The sequence below is a fragment of the Notolepis coatsorum genome (assembly GCF_963971535.1).
Source record: "Notolepis coatsorum genome assembly, chromosome: 9".
Lineage (NCBI taxonomy): Eukaryota > Metazoa > Chordata > Actinopteri > Aulopiformes > Paralepididae > Notolepis > Notolepis coatsorum.
This window is the reverse complement of record NC_140173.1, coordinates 23,508,574-23,531,533: the sequence shown is the minus strand read 5'-3', so window position 1 is coordinate 23,531,533 and position 22,960 is coordinate 23,508,574. Positions and strand designations below refer to the sequence as shown.

At 41.4% G+C, this 22,960-nt stretch overlaps 1 protein-coding gene across 1 annotated transcript in view; it reads left to right on the top strand.

The window, feature by feature from the left end:
• The first annotated feature begins 216 nt into the window (after nt 1–216).
• Nucleotides 217–22,960, top strand: part of LOC311234267 (coiled-coil domain-containing protein 172-like) — a 71,053-nt gene continuing 48,309 nt past the window's right edge. Inside the window, exons 1-3 of the mRNA XM_084321403.1 lie at nt 217–342; nt 1,688–1,773; nt 12,599–12,715. Of these exons, the coding sequence (XP_084177529.1) occupies nt 264–342; nt 1,688–1,773; nt 12,599–12,715 (282 nt within the window). The 5' untranslated portion in view covers nt 217–263. The remainder of the gene's footprint in view (nt 343–1,687; nt 1,774–12,598; nt 12,716–22,960) is intronic.

Below are 22,960 nucleotides of genomic sequence, written 5' to 3'. Positions count from 1 at the left end.
CATCCCCTGAACAACTGTGTGTATTGAGCTGTACTGTATTGTACCCATTCTGCAATCTGTTTAATAAAGTTTTCAATCAATCAATCAATCAATTGGAGCACGCGCGCATTTCTCCGCGCAGACGCACCTGGCAGAACGTCACGTTGGCTGCGCGCGTGCTCCAACCAGTAATTGTCAGCGTCACTCAGAGAGACCGCAGTGATTTGTGGAGGAGTTTAAATAAACTGTTTTTCATTGTTTTCGGTCGTTCCTTCGATGAGAATATGAGTTTGGATGCTTTGTTTCAACAAATTCTCCTGACTGAACAGTATCTAAGTGAGAAGACAAGGCAATTACAGGATGGTGAGTGAGTTAGCTAATGGAACAAGTTAGCTAATGGAACAAGTTAGCTCAGAGCTAACGTCATTTCGAAATTACTATTAAAGGAACAAGCCAACATTATGTGACATGCACTTAATAAGCAGCAGTATTCTCCAGAGTCAGACAAGTATATAGCTAAGTTACCAATGTCCTCTCTGTGTATTCAGTAGAAAGCTATCCGGCTTCAAGCTAGCCAGCTTAGAACAAAATGAATGGATGCAGATAGGGACCAGCTAGCCTATAGCTTTTGGCCAAAAACACCTCTCCCGGAGTTTTAAACTAGGCTAGCTAGTGGTCCGTATCCGATTCCATGTATTTGTGCTAAGCTAGACTAGTTTGCAGCCAGATAGCCTTCTACTATGAACAGAGAGGAAATTGGTATAGGCCTATATCTTCTTGTCTGACTCTGGAGAAGATGTTAAGCGCATTTCCCATAATGTTGGAGTCTTCTAACTATATAAAATAGTTTAGATAATTAAACCCCTGGCTACAGAGTCTTATAGCCTCACAAACCAGAATAATCTTCCATAGCTTTGTGAAATCATGCAATATTTATTCTGGCTTGTGAGGCTTTAGTCACGCATACCGGACTCAAACATTACGTAGTTTAGGATATTAATTCCCAGGCTAGGCCATTGCGTGAAGCTATGTTGGAAAATGATTTATGTTGGATTATGTATATAGGCCTACAACAGTATAGACCTTTTTCACAGCAGACATTTTTACTTTAATGCTGCATTCATGGTCGGAGGTGTGGAGTTGGAAGTGGGAAACGCTTAATCTCCCACTGTGTGTTCGAGCTACAAGTACAAAGTCAGAAAACATGGATGCTCACGCTTTTTGGCAATTTGTCTTGCATGAACTACAACTCGCAAGGATAGTTTACAATGATGTAGGGATGGGCATCGATTTTAGAATATTGTAATGGTAATATATATATATTTTTTAAATCAAATAGTTCATGCAAAACATATGTTTCCCCTTGTTTTTAAATAAATGGTAAATGGTGCATTTATATAGCGCTTTTATCCAAAGCGCTTTACAATTTTGTTCCTCACATTCACCCATTCACTCACACAAACTCACACATCGACGGCGGAGGCGACCATGCAAGGAACCAACCTTGCTTTCGACCATTGACTGTTCTGTTTTTTTGTTGTTGTTCACGCTGTAAAGCGTCTATGAGCACCGTAAAAGCGCTATATAAATTGAATATTATTATTATTCATGTGTTATTAGTTACATCTGTGTTTACCCTGCTTTGACACATCAACATGTCTGCTGTGGAAAAACATCTATTAGCACCCGTCTTTGTCTTTCATTTCAGCCAAAGTATCCATCATCGGATACCAAGAAAAGATCATGGCCTGCACTGAAGAGTATGAAGCGGCCAACAAGGAGCTTGATCAAAAGGTACGGCTAGGTGTTTTAACCCTTTCACTGCCACACTAGCAAAGGGTTAACCCTTTTACTGCCACACAACAAAGGGTTAATGAAAGGGATAGCGCTCTATTCTAAGAGGCCTGTCTGGTTTGTATCTAACAAGCACCTGTTCCTGAAATGACTCACAGTTCATGAATGAATGAGGTAGATGGGGAGGTAGAAAGACATCAGGCTTACTAGGTTTCAGGCAGGGCTACCCTGCTACATGGTATTGAAGCATCAATCAAGTATCACATTTCAATACCCACACATGGATTCAAACCTGTGGCGTCTGCATGGGAATGTCAGCTAGTGTCAAATTGTCGGAACTAGAGTAGCTCCACGTTCATGTAAAAAAACAAACATGTTTTGTAGGCTGGGACATCTGTGCAGCACCACAATACTTCATTAAGACACACATTTCACCTTTAACCTCTTAAGCCCTAACCATATCTTCAGAAAATTCACCTAAAAGTACATACCCAAGTAAATGGAAGATGGCGCCACTTCTACAAGGACATTTGCATGTTCTTGTTATCTAGGGACATCTATGGACCATGGAATGTATTCACAGTGTCAGAAATATTGTGTCTGTTACTATGCTTGACTAAATTGTAATTAACCAAAGGAGAATATAAATTCTTATTACAGTATTATTGCTGGTCCAACATGTATGTTGTTGTGTGCATGTGTCCCCTCCCTACTTCCCATGTCCCCCAAGTGGAATGCACCTGCTTGGATAAATGACATGCCGGCGCTCTAGTGCGACATCTAGTGGCTGAATGTTATCTATAGCACCCTTTTAAGTCAAGCAGGAGTGTAAAGGCATCACAACAGGCAGGGGGAGTTGTTACACGTGTTCTTGGTGTACTTTTTATAGCCTACAGTATATGTGGTTAAAAGACGTGCATGTAACAATACATTGTTATCAAAAGTTAACCTGTTACAGATGGTCTATGCAGTCCCAGACCTTTGTTTGTTGAATAGTTTATTGGTTTAGAATGGAAAATCACACCAATCCCTAGTTGCGGCTCCTTGTTTGAAACTCCTGGGGAAAGCCCTGGTTGTGTATGGTATTGTTCTATGCACAACGGTGCTATTTACCATAGCCTGTGTGAAAATGAGTCATAGTGCCCTGCCAGGTGAAATATAGCACATTGGCATATTGACCCCAGTGATCTGCCTTATGCTTGAACCACTTAATCTGGCCCGAGCTTCTTCATCGCCATGTGCAGGGGATCGATCGCTCATGGCACTGTAAAATCAATGGCTAATTTCCTCCGGATAACATTAGTATTATTGTAAGAAACCTTTTAGCGTGCGTGAGATGAAATGTCAAAGACGAGGCTCGGTGACCCTTCAGGAATATATTGCCGACGCTCTTCCTGCGGTTGTCAAAATAAACATCACACCAGGAAGGAAGATTATGAGGTCAAATTACAAAGGTCAGCTGATTACAGTACAATAACGGATGAATTATTAACCCACGGAAAACAAACAGACGGGACAGCCGTCAGGATTTTCTGCTGTGTTTTCGCTGCAACCCCCCCCCCCCCCCCCAAGTCTATCGTTGATAACTAGTAGATCTAGGGTATTAACCTACAGGTAATTTAAAGTGTTGGATTTCTATCTGAGATGTTTAGTGCACACGTGATGAAACGGCTCCCACTTAACCGGTAGTATTTTAAATGTTATTGTCTTGTCTATCATTGATAACTAGATCTAGGGTATTAACCTACAGGTAATTTAAAGTGTTGGATTTCTATCTGAGATGTTTAGTGCACACGTGATGAAACGGCTCCCACTTAACCGGTAGTATTTTAAATGTTATTGTCTTTAAAACACTGTCATTACCTCGCTTACAGCTCTCTTATAAACAGTGAGACAAACCACCTCTCTTCCTTCTGTGTAGAACTTCCTTCTGTGTATTGTCGCAGTGAAAGGGTTAACCGTTTGATAGTGCGGCAGTGAAAGGGTTCACATTCAGTTCAGTACAGCAGCTCAGGGACTGAATACCCGTCGTCCGCCCATCTAATGCAAGTGATTTTACTAAACCCAGCCCAATATTAGATTAGACACACAGAGGAGCAACAGTGGCTCGTCTGGTAATCGGAAGGTTCCCGGTTCGATTCCAGCTCCTCTTGGGAAGCATGTCGAAGTATCCTTGAGCAACACACTTAACCGCTCCCGATGAGCAAGTTGGCACGTTGCACGGTCGCCTCCGCCGTTGGTGTGTGAATGTGTGGGTGAATGGGTGCATGTAAGGCATAAGTTGTAAAGTGTTTTGGATATGCAATACACACACAACCGTCAGTTTGTGGAGCCCTTGTATAAGTGACTGATACAGCCAATCAGGAGGAGTCCTGTATACAGCCTAAGGAGTCCTGGAAATAGCCTAAGGAGTCCTGTATATCCTAAGGAGTCCTGTATATAGCCTAAGGAGTCCTGTGTATTGCATAAGGAGGCACGCTCCCTGTTTATGTGTGTGGCTCACTCACATTCATATTTGCAATCTGACACTATGTTTAAAATAAGGAGCATTCCAGTGTCAGAGGAGACAAGGTTGAAGATGAAAAGTGTCAATCAATTTGTCTGTCACCCGTATGGTAATAATCCCGTCTGGACCCGTCAAATAAACTGAGTAAACTAAACTAAACCTTTGTGGTTGTGAGAGAAGACTTCACTGTCGACTCCGGCGTGGCGGTTAACATTAACTGTAAGCCACGCGCTGCACCTCTGAACGTGAGAGAGAGCGACGGTCTGAATGATAAGAGCGCCACTAGTTCGGTGCCATGTGTGTGCGAGCGTGCGTGTGTCTTTGTGTTCAACGTTAAACTATTGTGCATTTTGTGCAACCTTATACACTTAAATAAATAACTTATTTGGAACTTAACTTATTTGGAACTTACCCTTGTGTTTTCTATTTTATTGAAATTATGTTTTTAAGTTGCAGGAAATTACAGCAAATGTCTTTCTTTATTGCAATTATTTTGGGGGGAAAGCACTCGCACTTCCACTCAAACACTATGTTGTGGTTTTTGTGTAGTAAATAGTAAAATTGTATTTTTGAAGTGATAAGTGATTAAGTAGCTTTTTCGTGTTATCCTCTGGGATGAACTACTGTCTGTACTTTCATACAATACCATCAGTCAATCAATACAGGAGCACAAGCAGTTGTTTAATCAAACTAATGTGTGTGTAACAGCAGAAGCAGACACCAGGGAGCAAAGAAAGCTCACGACTTTCAAAAGTACGAGTGCTATCGAGATTTAGCTTAATCAGACCGGCAATACGTCAATCACACTGAATCTTGATCGCCACACCTCTGTTTTGGGCGCACCACGGCCCTTTTTGGGGGAAAACAACTTGGGGGGGGGGGGGGGGGGAATAAACTAAGGCTGAGCCGATATGCCATTTGGAATAATCGATAAATCGGGACAAAATTATCGATAAATATAAATGTGTTTATTATTATTTTGCAAAAAAAAAAAAAAAAACTTAAATACTTCTTTCTTAACACATTAACTGCCAGGGAGTTTGCCCCTCTCATACCACTCTCTGCCACCACTCTAAGCCTATGGAGATGTTTACCTTCTTTGCAGGGCTATAACTTTTTTAATTGTATTGCTAAATTGACATTACTATGGCCCATTCAACATCGATTATCTATCGTTCAGGATGTAGGAACGTTATACTTTTTCATTCATAGATTCATACGAAAATACCATCTAGAATATAAATATGTTTTTATCGTTTTCTGCAGTAATTCCTAGAACGCTAGTTATAGGCCTAAATGCATAATATAGATTATCGATTGCAGTTTATTCGTGATACGCGCTATATTAAAAAATCCAACTGAATACGATCCTAAACGTTATGACTCATCATGCGCAGATGAACGGGGGGGGGGGGGGTCGTTTATAATTCCGTGATCGTCAGTAAATGCTTTATGTAGTATGGGTGATATATTGATCAGAGCAGTTTGCATTAATAATAATAAACAATCACGCTGAAAATGACGTCAGCGTCCTCTTACCGTTCGCCGATGAGACTGGAGGAAAAAGATCCCACTTATTTGACGTGGATCGACTAGAGTTATGGCAGCGATCCATATACACGGATGTGTGTCTAGAGTCCTGCAACAATATGTGAGTGCAGGACGCATTTCCCAGATGCACCGAGATCACCAGAGATCCATTTCCGGTTGTAACTCGCTGATCATCCACCAGGCGGCAGTATTGAAGCGTTGCAGAGTTGTGCAGGCTCCCATTGTATCAGCCGAGGCTGGGTGAGGGAATTATGAATACCATGGCGAAAAAATGAAATATGATCTCAATAATGTTGTACGCCGTGGAATGGCAGAATTAGCATGACCTTGAAACACGTTGTACGACGTTATTGGCGCCAGATGTGTTAATAAAAAAGAAAAAAAAATATTTCTTAACACATTGTGCACCAAGAACGGCATAAATCGTTATTGCCCGCCATGCGTTGAACGCCAACAACGGCGTCTCACGTGTTTGGGATCAATATTAAATTTTTTCGCCATGGCATTCATAATTCATCCAGCCTCCCTCCGGATCGCAGCCGGACCCTGTTCTGATATTGCAACGCCTCAATACCGCCGCCTGGTGGATGGTCGGGCGAGTTACACGCACGCCAAACCGGAAGTGGCGATCGGTGCATGGAGGAAATTCCTCCGCCAGAGATATATTGTGGCGTGGATCAATATACACACTCGAGTGCATTTGTATCGCTTTTGAAACGCAATAATCAATATGATTTCGGCGTTTATTGCATCATACAAACCGGAAATGGATCTAGCAGATCGACGTCAAATAATTGGGATATCTTTCCTCCAGTCTCATCGGCGAACGGTAAGAGGCAACTAACGTTACTTTCAGCTTGATTGTCCATTTCTTTGTTTGCATTCAGTCTGATCAATATATCAACCCATACTAAATAAAGCCGTTACTGACGATCAAGGAATTATAAACGACCCCCCCCCCCTTTCCTTCACGCATGATGAAGCATAATGTATACCAATCATATACATTTGAATTTTTTAATATAGCGTGTATAGGAAAGAAACGCCAATCGATAATCTATCATATGCTTCAGGGCCTATAACTAGCGTTTTTGGAATTACAGCAGAAAAGCTTAAAAACATACTTATATTCTCGACGGTATTAACACAACAATGTATGAATGAAAAAATATAACGTTCCCACATCCGGAACGATAGATACCCGATTGAAGGGGCCATAGTAATGCAGATATAGCTTTCTGGTTTCTTACATATCTCGATGTGATTTATCAAGAAATATCTACAGCAAGAATTCTGGGTCTCAACGAATCCAAAATGTCAATGTGGTTAGAAGTGGTGGAGAGAATAAAAGCTAGCTTAGGCCTAACAAAATTAATAGTTGGTTTCAGGTTGCCGACCGACCCTGCCGATTTAGGTGCGACCCAATATATTTTATGAGTTTTTAGAAAAAAAAAAAAAAAAAAAAAATCCTTTTTTTTTTAAGTTTCATAGAAATCTTAGTCAAACATTTAGTATTATGGATATTAAACATGTTGGCAGAGTACATGCATCCATGTTGTTGTGAACATTTTAATTAAATAAAGAAATTCCCTATCCATAGTCGCCGTGGGAAAGAATAAAATAAAAAAATAAAATAAAATAAATTCCCTACCTACCCATGGCCAAACTGACAACCAACCTGAAACCAACTATTAATTTTGTTAGGCCTTATAATGGTAGTGTCTGGTTAGGAGTGAGGGATAATGGAGGTACTATCCAAGGAGGGGTCCGGGAGGGGGGGGTTCGAGCTGGAGCATATGTGTGTAGGGTTTTAGATAATAGGTATTAGGGGTATATCCTGTTTAAGACATTGGTATAATTGGTAATTTCGTTGGATATACACTGTATACGGTAAAATATTATTATATACTTTTTTTTGTTTTCTGTTTCTGTACTTGCATGTCATTTTAGCCACCTTAATTGTTAGTTTCATTATGCATTGTGTGTTGAGTACTGACTTTTAATAATTTTGTTTTGCAATAATAAAAAAAAAAAAGAAAAAAAAAATATATATACATTTAAAAATGTATAGCCCTGCAAAGAAGGTAAACATCTCCATAGGCTTACAGCGGTGGCAGAGAGGGCATAATGATGGGCACAATGCATGGCGCCCAATGTGTTAACATGCGGGCAGAAAAGTGGCCATTTTTGTTTTTGTTTTTGAGGACTGCATACCTTTTTTGCAAACCAAAATACTATAATTTATACTTATAGCACATGCATAAGCCTGGTCTCTTTTGGAAGATAACATTCTGAAGTTTATGATCCAATAAAGAGAGATCACTTTTAGTGCTAATGAAATAGAGTAACATAGGTCTAGGAGTAGTAGTTAGTAGTCCAGAAGTACTATTTCCCCAGAAATGCGTATGGCTTAAAAAAGATCCATAGCCTGAAGCCTTATGTAGTACATGTCCAAATGTCATAAAGATCTGTGCAGAAATGAGTGATTAGGAGTGATTTTGGTAAACTGTGTACAAAAGAAAAGCTCAGTTTTCTCATAGACTTCAATTCATTCTGGGGTTTTTCTCGTCCTGTTTTCGCTCGTGAGTTTTTCCCCTAGATCCCTGATGCGTACATCCCCAGGTGGGGTATCATTGGAAAGCCACACTCATTGGCTACAACCCTCTTCAATAATTTTCGAGATCGCCAAATGATTGACGGAACTAGAGCCCCAAGAGTCGGGAGTATTTTGCGCAATACCGTGTACTTTGCACAAGCCTCAAATATCGGCATGTAACTCGAGAACCGCTGAACGGATTCTGTCACCTGAAAGGGCTATCGACAGGCAACAAATGGGGCTTTCATTCGATATATATATTGTATTACAAAATATGCACACCCAAGCCACTAGTGGTCGCCAAAGTGCCAGTGGTCAAATCGTCCTAAAAAGGGCCCACATGTGGGCCCTTGCAGGTTAAGAGGTTGTGTGTGTGTCACGTGCACTCACTCTAGTTTTTGCAATGCTGTAGTTGGCCCACAACACACACACACACACACACACACACACACACACACACACACACACACACACACACACTGATGTTAATAAAAAAAAGAAATCTTAAAAAAAAATTAATTTGCACATGCAAAAAAAAACATAACACACACACACACACACACACACACCGATGTTAATAAAAAAAAAAAAATCTTAAAAAAAAATGAATTTGCACATGCAAAAAAAAACATAAGTGACGCCACTATCGATTTCACGCAGTTATCGATAAGTGGTCTCAGCCTTAGAATTAACAGGGATTAGATGGTGTTTGTTCATAAACTACAACTACAAAACACGTCGGTATAAATCACACTGAAGATCATCGTTGCCCATAAATAGTCATTACCTCACTAGTCACTTGGAGATTCATAAGTTAATATTGAATGTCCAGGTAGGGAAATAAGGAGATATCCTGCAGCTGACTGAGGAAATAGACCTCAAAATGGCTCAAACATAACTTTTAACAATGGTGTGAACGCTCAACGGTAGCCAGTGTTGGAATGTACTTGCTTGACTTAACATGATGAACAAAACTAACTTTTCAAACAATGTTAAGTGTTCTGCCCATTTACAGTATACAGGCCAAATACAATGGCGGACAAAAATGGCCAGAATTCTTGTCTATCCTCCCTCACCAGGAGCCATTTACTTTCTTTAATATAGAAATGTTGTAAAGTTTAGCCCGATTTCAATTATAAGCACACACTCAACAATTGTATGTTTGAATCAATTCTGTACGCATGTTCAAGACAGTTCACATGATGACTAAATGAATGTCTTAAAGGTTACAAATCAATACTTTATTATTTTCTCTCTGCCATTGAATAAAAACATGTTGTCCAAGAATTTGTAAATCTAGCAGATACTGTGGCTATTGGCTCAGCATTTCATTTCCCAGCCTGGGTTAATGCTTAATAGTGGTGGGGGGGGGATTCATACAACGATATATCACAACATTTTGCATGCCGATATTATATCGATATGTCTGATGCCATGTGTTGATAATATTTAAAATTATATATTAAGGCTGTCAATCGATTAAAATATTGAAAGAGCTTTACACCTCTAACTGCACTTCCTTATTTTTTATTATTATTTTATTCCTATTTTCTAATTCCCCCCCCCCCCTTCCCTGTCCTGGTATGGGTGTGAATGAGACCCCGGGGGCTGGGTGGGTAACTGGGGGAGGGAGAGGGGAACGGGAGACGCAGCTGCAGAAGGTCAAACTACCCAAGAATTACCACAATACTATAGACAGGGGTGAGGGAAAGAGTGAATTAATCTCATTGATGACTTTCTTCCACAGCCGTGCTAGAGAGTTTTCTTTCTGTGTTTTCAGTTCCTTCTTTACTTCTTTTTATCTAAATGTTTGTGCATAATACAGATGGGTCTGATTGATATTATTATTGTTTTTTGTTTTTCTTTCCCAGTAGCATCTATGCTGTATGTTTGGATATTTTGCAGATGTGTTTTCAACAACTCCGGTGTGGGGGGGATGGGGTGGGTATGAGGGAGGGGAAGGGGAAATGAAAGGGGAAGAAAAGAAAAAAATATGGAAAATGAATGATGTTGTTGTCAATTGTAAGGTCGCTTTCACACAGGGGCTGTTTGGTCCGGACTTTCGGACCAGAATTCGATAGTCCGGTTTTTCGGGTCTGTGTGAATGCGCGTCGAACTCGGTCCGCGGACCAAGCAGGCGAACTCTAGATCTATCTATCTATCTATCTATCTATCTATCTATCTATCTATCTATCTATCTATCTATCTATCTATATATCTAACTGTGCATCTTGGGAAGAAGGAAGAAAAACGCGGCTTATTATTATTACCGAGGCGCACGGCATTAATAATGGATCAATGCCACGTCAATACTATTATTATATTATTATTATTGGTCTACAAGTTGTTTAGCGAGAGGATGGTGGTAATGTGCTTCAATAGAACAATGGATCAATGCCATGTCAAAACTCGCTCCGCTGATCTTGAGAGCTCGCAGACAGTCCACACACGCGCGCGCGCGCGCACACACGGCTTGCAGCCACACACACATTTCCACTGTCCAATAGACAAGCGCCCTTTTCGACCGCGTGACATTGTTCAGAAGGTCTCGGTGCGCTGACAGATTTCTCTATGTGAACGCAGGCGAACCAAATTAAGAATGCAACAATGATGCAACTTCACCACCAGAACCGCACCGAGTCCACAAACTATATGTGAAAGCGACCTAAATGTACAAATTACTTTTCCTGTAATAAAGAAATTTATAAAATAAATAAAAGTGCATAGTTAACTCGCGATTAATCGCATATTTTCTATCTGTTCTAAATCTACCGTAAACAGATATTTTTCCATTTTTAATACTCTTATCAACATGAGAGTCAACAAATGCTTGCTTTATGCAGCCATTTAACACAAAAGGATGACCCTCATGCATTGCAAATTTACATCAAATTTAAAACAGAGTGATGCACAAAATAACTTAAAAGAAAATAATAATTTAAAACAATGAATAAAGGACTCACCCCCCTCTCTCTCTCTCTCTCTCTCTCACACACACTTTGAGTCAGAAACAAACATAGTATCAATGAGAGTATCAATAATACACCTGAGTGAAGTCTAGTAAAAAAAAAAACTTAAATCTAAAACGTTAATGGTGAGTTAAAATAAATAGTGGCGTTAAAGGAATTGTGCGTCAATCAGTGTTGCACTGTCCTTTGTTATTCTGCTAGGTTTTACAATTGGGGGATAGAAACTCAACCTAAACATATTATCAACAAATTCCTTAGTTTTTGTATGTTCATTAGATTTCATAAAATCAATATTGAAGTCGCCACAAACAAAAATCATCTTATCCTTATGCATTTCATTTAATTCAGAAATATTCTTATTAAATTGATCAATACACAACCCTGGTGTTCTGTAAATGCAACTAATTAATATATTTTTGGATCTTTCAACATTGATTTCAATGGTTACACATTCCATCAAATTGTCAATAACCATTGTCATATTTTCAATTACAATTAAATTCAGACATCACAAACAGGGCAACACCCCCTGCCTTTTTGATGACCCTGTTTTTCCAAAACATTCCATAGCCCTCTAATCCCCCTTGACGTTCTTTGTCACTTCTCAACCAAGTCTCAGAAATGGCTATTACACTAAACTTATTTTTAAACAGTTGAAGGTACTTTTTAATTTGAGACATTTCTGTAGAGACTCCTACTATTGAAATGAATCATTGAAAACCCCTCAGTTTTTACTTTTTAATTGAACTTGTCTTCTGAATAATATTCACAATTAAAATCAATGTTCTGGTAGAAGTGGATCTCTGGATCAATGTCATGGTCTAACTCTATGGTCTAACTCAGTCACAGTGGAACAGTAATATCATGTATTATACAGTGTTTTACCTGCTCTATCCTTGCACAGAAATTAGGCATTTTCTTGGTTACCAATGGTTACAGACAGCCATACTGGCAGTAAGAGAACTACATAAACATTCTGTGTTGCTGAAGGTCTCTGTGCTATTGTCACTGAGACAGATGTCCCGTACATTCACTGTATTTGACGAATAGACTCTTGTCTCTGATTCCAGGAACATGTTTTCTTTGTGTGTGTGTCATGTACAGGCTATAGTGTTTTTGTCTGCCGCTTGTGCTGTTGGAATGAGTAATACAGTAGGCTGTATCATCCTGTCTGTCTGTCTGTCTGCCCGCTCGTGGTTCCAGGCTCAACGCTTGTGTGAGATGAGGATCCAACAGGACCTGGCGATGAAGCGTGAGGAGCAGATGGAGAAACAGACCGAGGAGCTGCTCTGTCAGCAGAATCGCCTCTTCCAACATCTGGTTAGTAGACGTCTCTCCAGTCCACATTCATACCTCAGAACCGCCTCGCCAACAGCCTGGAGAGGTTCGCTAACAGCCAGGAGAGGACCGTGGTGGTGATGGAAGCGCCTTGCGGCCACCCTGGTCCAAATAAAACGCACAATTACTCGGTAGTAATTATATATTTTATACCCAGTTTAATCACCTGTGCATTGTATGTTACACTTTACTGTTACATTTGCACTCTGGTTGGATGTTGTATTATACTTGTGCTGTATTTTGTATTCATTTTGAGATCAGCCGCAAATCGCTTCCACGCTACCTGTTGAATGGGTCAGCACGGTGCAGATGCAATGCTGACCCTTTTCGCTGTTTTGCACACACTTTGGGCACCAGACCCGAGATTTCTCGGGTTATCTCGCCAGCGGTTGAGTGCCAAAACCCAAGATTTCTTTTTATTTTTTATTTTATTCGATTTTCTTATTCATTAGATTCACGGACCTTGGTGTTACCATAGGAAATCATTCTGAGATCCCAAAAGTGCAATACCGGCCGCATCCTGCTAGGTGGCAGTATCGCCCACCCTTTGAAACCTTATTTCACACTGTGTGTCACATCTACTTTCGTCCGGGCGGAGAATTTAGACTAAGTCAAGTAAATCGCTTCATCCGACCACTTCGAAACGCATTAAGCACACTTTTTTTTAAAACAATATGTTTATTGTTTTTTTTCTTTTTTTTTCAGTTTTACAGCATCAGTTCAACAGTTCAACAACCATAGTGATTCCCATTCATCTTCATCAAAGGTACATTCCAGGTCCCGCTCCCATTTGTTCTTGGCGTTTAGGGGTATAATTTCTGTACTGGTCAGAATTCTATCATATGTTAATGATAGGATGCCTCTAGTGTGAATAACTCCTTTTAGAATATCATCTATGAGGAGGTGTTTTGGAAGAGTGGAGTTTCCTCCCTGACCTGTACCTATGAAGTGTCTGACCTGTAGGTATTTGAAGAAATTAGTAGTTGGAAGGTGGAAGGCGGCGCGTAACTGTTCAAAGGACAGCAGGGTGTCCGCGGATCCTTAAAAAGTCTTAAAAGGTCTTAAATTAGTTTATCAATAATTAAGGCCTTAGTTTGTCTTAAAATGTCTTAAACCCATTTTCAGAGGTCTTAAAAATGCCATAGAAAGGAAAGATAAAATGCCATGTCATCTTATGTTTTATTATGAAATCTGGGGGAAAACGGTTAACGGGAGATAAAGTTTGACTTTTCATTGACCGTGTTGTAGAATCACGCAGACCGGAATGGGGCGGAACCAACACAACTCCTTGTGTAATGTGTTGGCCGGGGAACCATTTCAGCAACGGAGTCTAGCTAACGTTAGCAAGGCGAAGCGATAACGCTAACGTTACGTTTAGTTTAGTTTAGCATTTGCACTCGTTAATATGGGAAAGTGCCAATTTAACGAGAACTGGCTCGACAATCCACTGTTTGCGCGATGGTTGGTCCCAGTCAAATACCATCACAAGCCCTGCTGCAACAAAAAAAAAGAGCAGTCGCGTCGCACATGCTGAGCGCTCTGCAAAAACCGCCTGCAAACTACTATTTCGCATTTATTTTCGGCCCCTGCCTCCACACCAGCTGCGCCATCTCAGGTAGGACTATAACATCTGCACCAACAGAAGTCCGGATAACATTCGGCTCCACGCCAAAGCTTGAAGCTGAGGTCTTAACTTGAAAATAATCTATTCACGGATGTAAACAAGGACACGTTTGTGTTTATGTTCGATGAGAGCTTCACCCACTATGTATTTCTTCCTCCCACCCACCCCCTCCTAATGATGTACAGTATCCTCCCATGTATGTTAGGATCTATGGGTAACGGTACTGTATATTTGCATATCGTATATGTCACAAATGTAACGGTACAGTACTATATACCTGTATGTCCCTATGCCATAAATGTCATGTATGTTGAGTGTCATAAATGTCACTATGAATTGAAAATGGGGGACCCTGATGTAAACAAGACAAACGTCTTTCTCTGGTCTGCATCCCCTTAACAATTGTGTGTATTGAGCCGTACTGTATTGTACCCATTCTGCAATCTGTTAAACAAAGTATTCATTCATTCAACCAAAACCACAAAAACAAAACAACTGGATGAATGAATGAAAACTTTATTTAACAGATTGCAGAATGGGTACAATACAGTACGGCTCAATACACACAATTGTTAAGGGGATGCAGACCAGAGAAAGACGTGTCTTGTTTACATCAGGGTCCCCCATTTTCAATTATAGTGACATGACATTTATGACATACTCAACATACATGACATCATGACATTAATGGCATAGGGACATACATGACATACAGGTATACTATATAGTACTGTAGTGTTACAATTGTGACATATACGATATGCAAATATACAGTACTGTTACCCAGAGATCCTAACAGAAAATATATACATATGATGGGGAGGAGACTGTACATTAGGAGGGGGGGGGGTTTGGACATTTACGGTGCCCAGTTTCTAATTGCAGCCTCCCGTAGGTGCTCTTTAAGAGCGGTTTTGAATGTGGGCAGGGGTAAAGTGGGTTTTAGGAGTGAGGTTAAGCAGTAGTCTGACCAGTTTGTTTTGTGATGTTTGTAATCTTGTTTTTAGGGCCTTTGAGGTGCTTTGGTACCATGAGGTGCAAGCATAGTCGTAGTACCCTTGAATGAGTGCTCCTGCCAGAGTTTTCAGGGTATTCTTGTTTACCAGAGAGGAGATCCGGCACAAGAATCTTGTTTGTTGGTTGACTTTTTTGATACCCTGGGGAGGGTGGTAATAGTTATGTGTTCTGACAGTGGCTGCTTGGCCCCTGGTATATTTTGTATAGCTATATTTGCTATTTATGTTTGGTCACCCCTTTGTTGAAATTCATCCAATCCAGTTACTCCTTTAAGTTCAAGATTTTTAAGTTTCCAAGTTATGTTTTAATAAACATCTTTGGACCAATGTGTCCCTAAACTTTTTTTTTTTTTATCCACTTTTTCTCCCATTTTATATATTTTCTCCCATCCCAATTTCGTATCATCCAATTCAACCCTCCCCTGTCACGAACGCTGTTTCTTGCCTCCCACAAGCCGGCTGCAGTGAGGACTAAGTCATACATAGCACAAGTCCCCTCCGGTACTTGAGGTAACAGCAGTCGCATCTTTTCACCTGCGCAGCTCGATCTCTCAGTGTCGAGGAGTAACGCGTGGGAGGCTCACGCTGCCCCCGACACTTCCTGATTCTACTGCGCAGGCGCACCAACCGACTTGTAGGAGTCGCTTGTTCACAACGTTCGATCCCCACCCTTCAGTTTTTCCCTCCCCGTAATACGGCCAATGTGTATTACTGCGGACGACCAGCCAAACTGAAAAACAATGTGGAGAGCTGGATTCGAACACGCGAATCCTAGCGTCTCCACACTGGTGGCGAGTGCCTTAGACCACTACACCACCTAGCCGCCCCAATGTGTCCCTAAACTTAAACTAATTGGTGTCGTTGCATGATTTTTGTTATTGTGAAATTGGTATTAAATTTAATTCTGAGTGGCATTAAAAAGTCTTAAAAAGCATTAAATCTGACTGGGCTAAACCTGCAGATACCCTGGACAGTATAAGTATGTTATTATCATATAGGTCCCCAAAAGTTTTAATTCCCTGAGTGTACCACTTCTTGGTGATGCCATCTCTAAGTGATTCTGGCAAAGCTGGATTGTTGTGGAAGGTAGTCTTTCTGTGAAATGCAATAAAATAACCAAGATGTGTCTGAATCTCAAACCATGTTCTTGCTGTGTGTTTAATAAATGGGTTATCTGAACTATTCTTCAGGGTGTGGTACTTCCTGATAAAAGGAATTCCGGCCAGCGGTACGTCCATCGTATGGCATTGTTCTATTTGTCTCCAGGCAGGGGAATTAATCGACTCATTCTGCCAAATCCACAGAGCCCTTGTCTGTGCAGCCCAGTAATAGTGTTGGAAGTCCGGGAGTTTCGCATTAAGCACACTTGAGGCATATCTTGTGCCACTTCATGTCAGGGACCCGATCGACATCAATACTGGAAATCGCGATCAGACAATTGGAATATTCTTTTCGGGATACCTCCTAGTAAAGGTAAGGACTATATGACATCAATCCTACTTTGATCCAACAATGATTTCACATTGATCGCAACGATCATAATGTAACATACTCCAAAACGTATGCCGTTGCTGACGATCAAAGCATCAAAAAACAACCCCCCCCCCCGCCCATTTCATGCATTCATGATGAAACATAATACCTATTATATACCTTTGAATTGGAAATAGTAGCGTGTCCAGGCGAGCAACGCGAACGCTTTTAGCAAAATTCACATATTGCTCCATAACACAGTTACCAGGAATTAGCCAGGATCACTCTGAAACTATACAATATTCACCACGGTATAACACGCAAACGTATACATGAACAAATTTATAATTTTTCACATGTTGAATGATGGATAATCAATGTCAAATGAGCCATAGTATTGTCTCCATAGCTATAATATAGAATATAGATATAGCCCTGCAAACACCGCAACGCACAGTGAAAATCCCTATCCTTTACAGCGGTGGCACACTGAGTACAAAGATGGCTAAAGCGGCTGGCGCCCAAAGTGTTAAGGACCAGCGAGTAGGTTCCAAAATTCCATTCCAATAATGATGTAGTTTAAGGAGGTAGCTTACCAATAAGGGCCTTAAAAATGAGGATGAACCACCTTCTCATAAAGATATACTTGGACCCCTCATCCTATTTCTTACTTGCCAATGATGATGTTGATTGGTCGTGTCCTTTCTCACCACAATCCATTGTGTTCCGGATTCATTCATTCATTCAATCTCTACTTAGCCTCGAAAGATCAATTGAGGTTAAACTCATTTACGATGTCGAGTGAAATACAGCCAACAATAAATAAAAAATAAAAACAAGAGAGTCAATCAATATAAACAATTAAAAACAACTGCAGACCGGGGTGAAACGGTTGGTCATTAAACATTTAAACTGTCCAAACGTTATAGTTAGCCGCAAACCAATACAACGTCAATGGGGCTCCTGTCTGTCCAGGCTGACTCAGTGTTGCACTATGGAGTCAAATTCAGTGAGCCTCAGTCGGCTCGTACAGACAGGAGCTCCCCCCCTTTGCATCGGTTGTGTGGCTAACTATCCAGAAAGAGTACGAGGAAAGGACTCTACCCATCAACATTGGTAAGTAAGAAATAGGGGCTTGGGATAAACCAAATGTGAGCTATCCTAGTTTTTAAGGTAGCTGGCCCCAGATCAGCACTCTATTTGAAAGGTATTGTTTTTATTTATTTTAATTTCAATTCGTGTGTTTCTGAGGTTTTCCTCATTTCTAGAAACAACGAGCATACAAATACAAAACAGTGACACAAATAAAGCAGCAATATCCACAGAAAATTAAACAATCGGCTAAAAACAATTCATCATAAATCATACGCTTTAAGTTAAAGCCCAACTTGCAGGTTAAACCCTACTGATCAATTATGGGTAGTTTACATCATTGGTATATAATTTCATTCTTAATTTTTTTCCATTTGACGCCGGAAATGCCACTCAGAAATGGTTAAAAAGGTCCACGCACGAATAACATGCACGAGCAAATTAAAAAGCTTATCAGGGCCATGACGTCACGTCTGATATCTTTCCCCTACTTCTGATCCACTACAAGGAGTTTTGACGAGTGCAGAAAGCTATTTCCTTGATCCAAATGGACGCCTTACAAGACGCAAATGGGTTTAATCGTCGGAGACTTTGATGGACCAGCTACAACTGGTTGAAACAAGGTAGTTATAATGTTTTTAATGTCGTAAAAAAAGAACTACATTTACCACTAGGCAGCCTGTTGTTCAGTACAGCAGCGCTACTGGTCTGTGGGCTGTCGCCTTATCCCTGGGTCATAGTACCAAGCTGGCTATATAGCTCTGGCTAACGTTACCCCGCTAACGTTAGCATTATGGCTACTGTCGTGCATGTAAAAGAGTTTTGGGAACGAGTAAAATGTGCAGGTCCTCTTCTCAGACCTGTGGGGCAAAGCACTGCACACGCATCATGCAAGCTACGTTAGCTACACGTCGCGGCATGTTGATACGATAGCCCCTTTAGCTGCACTCGGTGGATAGCCCCTTTAGCTGCACTCGGTGGATAGCCCCTTTAGCTGCACTCGGTGGATAGCCCCTTTACCTGCATATGTACAACGACACAATGATCAAACACCTTATAACTACTATTGTCGTGTCCATAAGTTCCCAGGCAGAATACTTGTGAGGACAAAGGTATACAAAAAGGAGAGAACCATTTGAATTCGGGCTTTGTTAGGAGTTTCAAGAACGGCGGCTACCAAGCTAAGCTACGTTAGCTGCTAACGTTGTATACACAATATGTACAACGACACAATGATTTACATTATTACAAATATGGTAACGTGGTTGTGGCTGTTACAAATAGTGGTTAGCTTTAGAGATGAATGGCTATGATCACGGAGCAATAGTGTTAGGTGAAACGGATACATTTTCATTCATCACTCCTCGGCTAGTAGTAGCAAGGCTCTGCTTCCTGCCACTACCTGCCTGTGACTCTCAGAGCCCCTGCTGCCCTGCACCTGACGTGACGTCAGCATTAAGATGACACACGAAACATGCAATTAAAATATGCATGTGCGTGGAGCTTGTGGTTTGGTCAACAAAATGTTTGATAAAAATGCTAAAACTGGGTCAATTTCGATCATTTGTTTTCCCCTCTTCATGAAAGTCAGCGTTGGCCTAGTCGCATTGTTTATTGAACAAAAATACAACCTGCAAGTTGGCCTTTAAACATTCCAAGGGAAGGGAGAACCTCCAACTTCAGAGAGTCGGAGGACATTCCAAGAGTCATAGAAATAACTAGGGATGCACGATAATTATCGGGCCGATAATTATCGGGCCGATATCAGCAATTATGACGTCATCCCGATAAACTCGATAACGTTATTAATAGCTCCGATAATATAATATATTTTTTGGTAAAAAAAAATGCGGTGTGGGTGAATTGGAATGAAGTGCGTTTGTTTTGACTAAAGGCTCCTCCCGTTTTGTCAGTACTGTGCTACGACTGACATCGTGTGGTTTAGGAACAGGGCGTTTTACACAAATCCAGCGCTCCCTTACTTGGCTGTGACGTAGCCACGCAAGTTAACAACAAAGATGGCCGCGTCGGTACTCGGAGTTTCAGAGTAAAAAGATCGCTTGCTATTTGTAATAAATGCAATGCAGACGTTCCAGAAGGAGGGAAAAGGGCAACAACTTGCAATACATCCAGCCCGACGGGTCATCTGCGGCATCACCACCGCCACGACGGACAGACAGACCGGCGCATGCAGTTCAGCGTCGCGGAGCATTTAGCCTGCTGGCTACCTAGCTCCACTTCAACCAGCATCGGGAGATCCAGCAGCTTGTCGATGTGCTAATAGCCTCAGCAAGCTAACGTTAGCTGGCTCCAGCAGCTTGTCGATCTGCTGGAGCCAGCTAACGTTAGGTTGCTGAGGCTATTAGCACATCGACAAGCTGCTGGATCTCCCGAATGCTAACGTTAGCTTGACTGGTTGCTGGCTAACTAATGAAGCTACTCGTCCCGGGAGATAACGGCGTTGCCTGGCTGGTTGTTGGCTAACTAATGTAGCTACTCGTCCCGTGAGATAACGGCGCTGCCTGGCTGGTTGCCCTTCTGTCAAACTTCTTTAATTTAGCAAACGATGCTAATGATGGTGATGCCGCAGGTGACCCGTTGTTGTGGTGGTGATGTGTCCACTCAAAGCCTCTTTATCAAGGCTCCGCTTTGAAAAAAGAACAAAGCTTTGAGCGTCTTAGGTTGGATGCACCACAAGCTGTTGACGGATTGTGAATTTTCATTTGGAAAAATAAATATGGTCACTTTATCAGTCAAAACTGTTGTCTTGGCTTTTGTTTCTGTTGTCTGGTTAGGTCACATTTAAGTTGGTGTTAAGTTATTTTCCTGGGAAGTCTTTTTATGTATTATTATTGTATTGTGATATGTTTTGTTTCATGTTAAAAAAAAAAAATGTTGATCAAAAAAAATATATACATTAAATTTTTTTTATAATACAATAAATATCGGTTATCGATATCGGTTATCGGCTTGAGGAGCATATCGGTTATCGGTATCGGTGTCAAAAAAGCAATATCGTGCATCCCTAGAAATAACAGTACAGAACACCCTCTCATCATGTAGCCTAATATTACTTAGTTAAACAATGTTTTTAGCTTTCTTTAATACCAACAGCACTGATAGAATTCCAGTAATAGTGGCTACCACAAAAACCACAAACTACAAGATACCTTTATTGCCACACAACCAGGTTGGTGGTATTTGAGTTCGGTACAGAGTGGTTGAAGCGGGTGGTTTTTGCAAGGATGGACTTGAAGCGCCTACCTGAGGGGAGGAGCTGAAACAGGGGGTGTGCTGGGTGTGAGGGGAGGAGCTGAAACAGGGGGTGTGCTGGGTGTGAGGGGGAGCTGAAACAGGGGGTGTGCTGGGTGTGAGGGGAGGAGCTGAAACAGGGGGTGTGCTGGGTGTGAGGGGAGGAGCTGAAACAGGGGGTGTGCTGGGTGTGAGGGGAGGAGCTGAAACAGGGGGTGTGCTGGGTGTGAGGGGAGGAGCTGAAACAGGGGGTGTGCTGGGTGTGAGGGGAGGAGCTGAAACAGGGGGTGTGCTGGGTGTGAGGGGTCCTACCTGAGGGCAGGGGCTGAAACAGGGCGTGTGCTGGGTGTGAGGGGTCCTACCTGAGGGGAGGGGCTGAAACAGGGGGTGTGCTGGGTGTGAGGGGTCCTACCTGAGGGCAGGGGCTGAAACAGGGCGTGTGCTGGGTGTGAGGGGTCCTACCTGAGGGCAGGGGCTGAAACAGGGGGTGTGCTGGGTGTGAGGGGTCCTACCTGAGGGCAGGGGCTGAAACAGGGGGTGTGCTGGGTGTGAGGGGTCCTTTGCGATTTTTCTGGCACGGTGGTTGTGCGGGAGGTGAAGATGGAGTCCAGGGAGGGAAGGTCACACCCTATGATTTTGGAGGCCTTGATATGAATATGAAAATATTGCCACGGTACTGTACTGTATTACCAAGGCAGAGATGTTTAATGCTTTTCAAAAAGGCTACAACGCACACAGGGCCCATCACATATTCTTCTCAGTAATATTAGGTTGCATATAGCAGGGTTAGAAATTAAAAAAAAAATTCAAGGGCTTTTTTTGCCCCCCTTAATTGATTTTCGGGGGCTTTTTTTTGTATTTCGGGGGCACAACATTTTTATAATGAAAATTAACAAAGATTATAAAACATTGTTGACACTTTTTTTTACAGTCTTCGTCCCTATGTTTGATAACGTAATGTTAATGTCTCCATATATAGGGCTCTACGCTAACCTTTTTCCCAAGGAGCACATGTGCTCCTAAATAAAATGTTAATAAATAAAATCTAAATACAAATTTAGGAGCACACAGAAATTTAGGAGCACAGTGACAATTGTTCAAGTAAGACACACACACACGATGTGTGACATCATGGCTTGGGTTCATGTTTTGAGGTACCTTCAATTATCTGTAAATAATACATACATACTCTATCTAAATAGATTAAATATTATTGTCCCTGAGGGCAAGTTGTGTTGTTGTCTTGATATATCTACAAATAGCAGACGAATAAGCGGTTGCCTCTGGATCAATGAATGTCTAATATTGAATAATATTATTAGCTATTTTATTTTTAACATCCCTAATTCCAACAGTCAAGAGGCTTGTTTCAAATTGATGAAAAACCCCACACACGCAACGTTTCTGAGTATAGGCTCTGGCCAGATCGATCAATGAAATACGTTGCGCGCTCAGCGCTGTGGAATGAAGGAAATGCGCATCGGGATCGGATTTGTATGTTATTCTTTGGAGTTGTGTTACAAATGGAACGGTCTTTCCCCGCCGAACACAAGTTACTTAACGTTACACAGGTCGCGCTATGCAGATGCTTAGCTTGCTAACGTTAAGATAGCAGTGTAATGCTTGATGAAAGCAGAGCGCTCTGTCTGTGTTCGCATCCTCTCAAGTGCCTGTAAAACGCAGCGGGCCCCGCCTCCCTCCCTCCTGGGAACAAACATTCCACCCAAAAACTGAATTTCAGTCCAGTTTCAATCTGAACTATTAACAGCG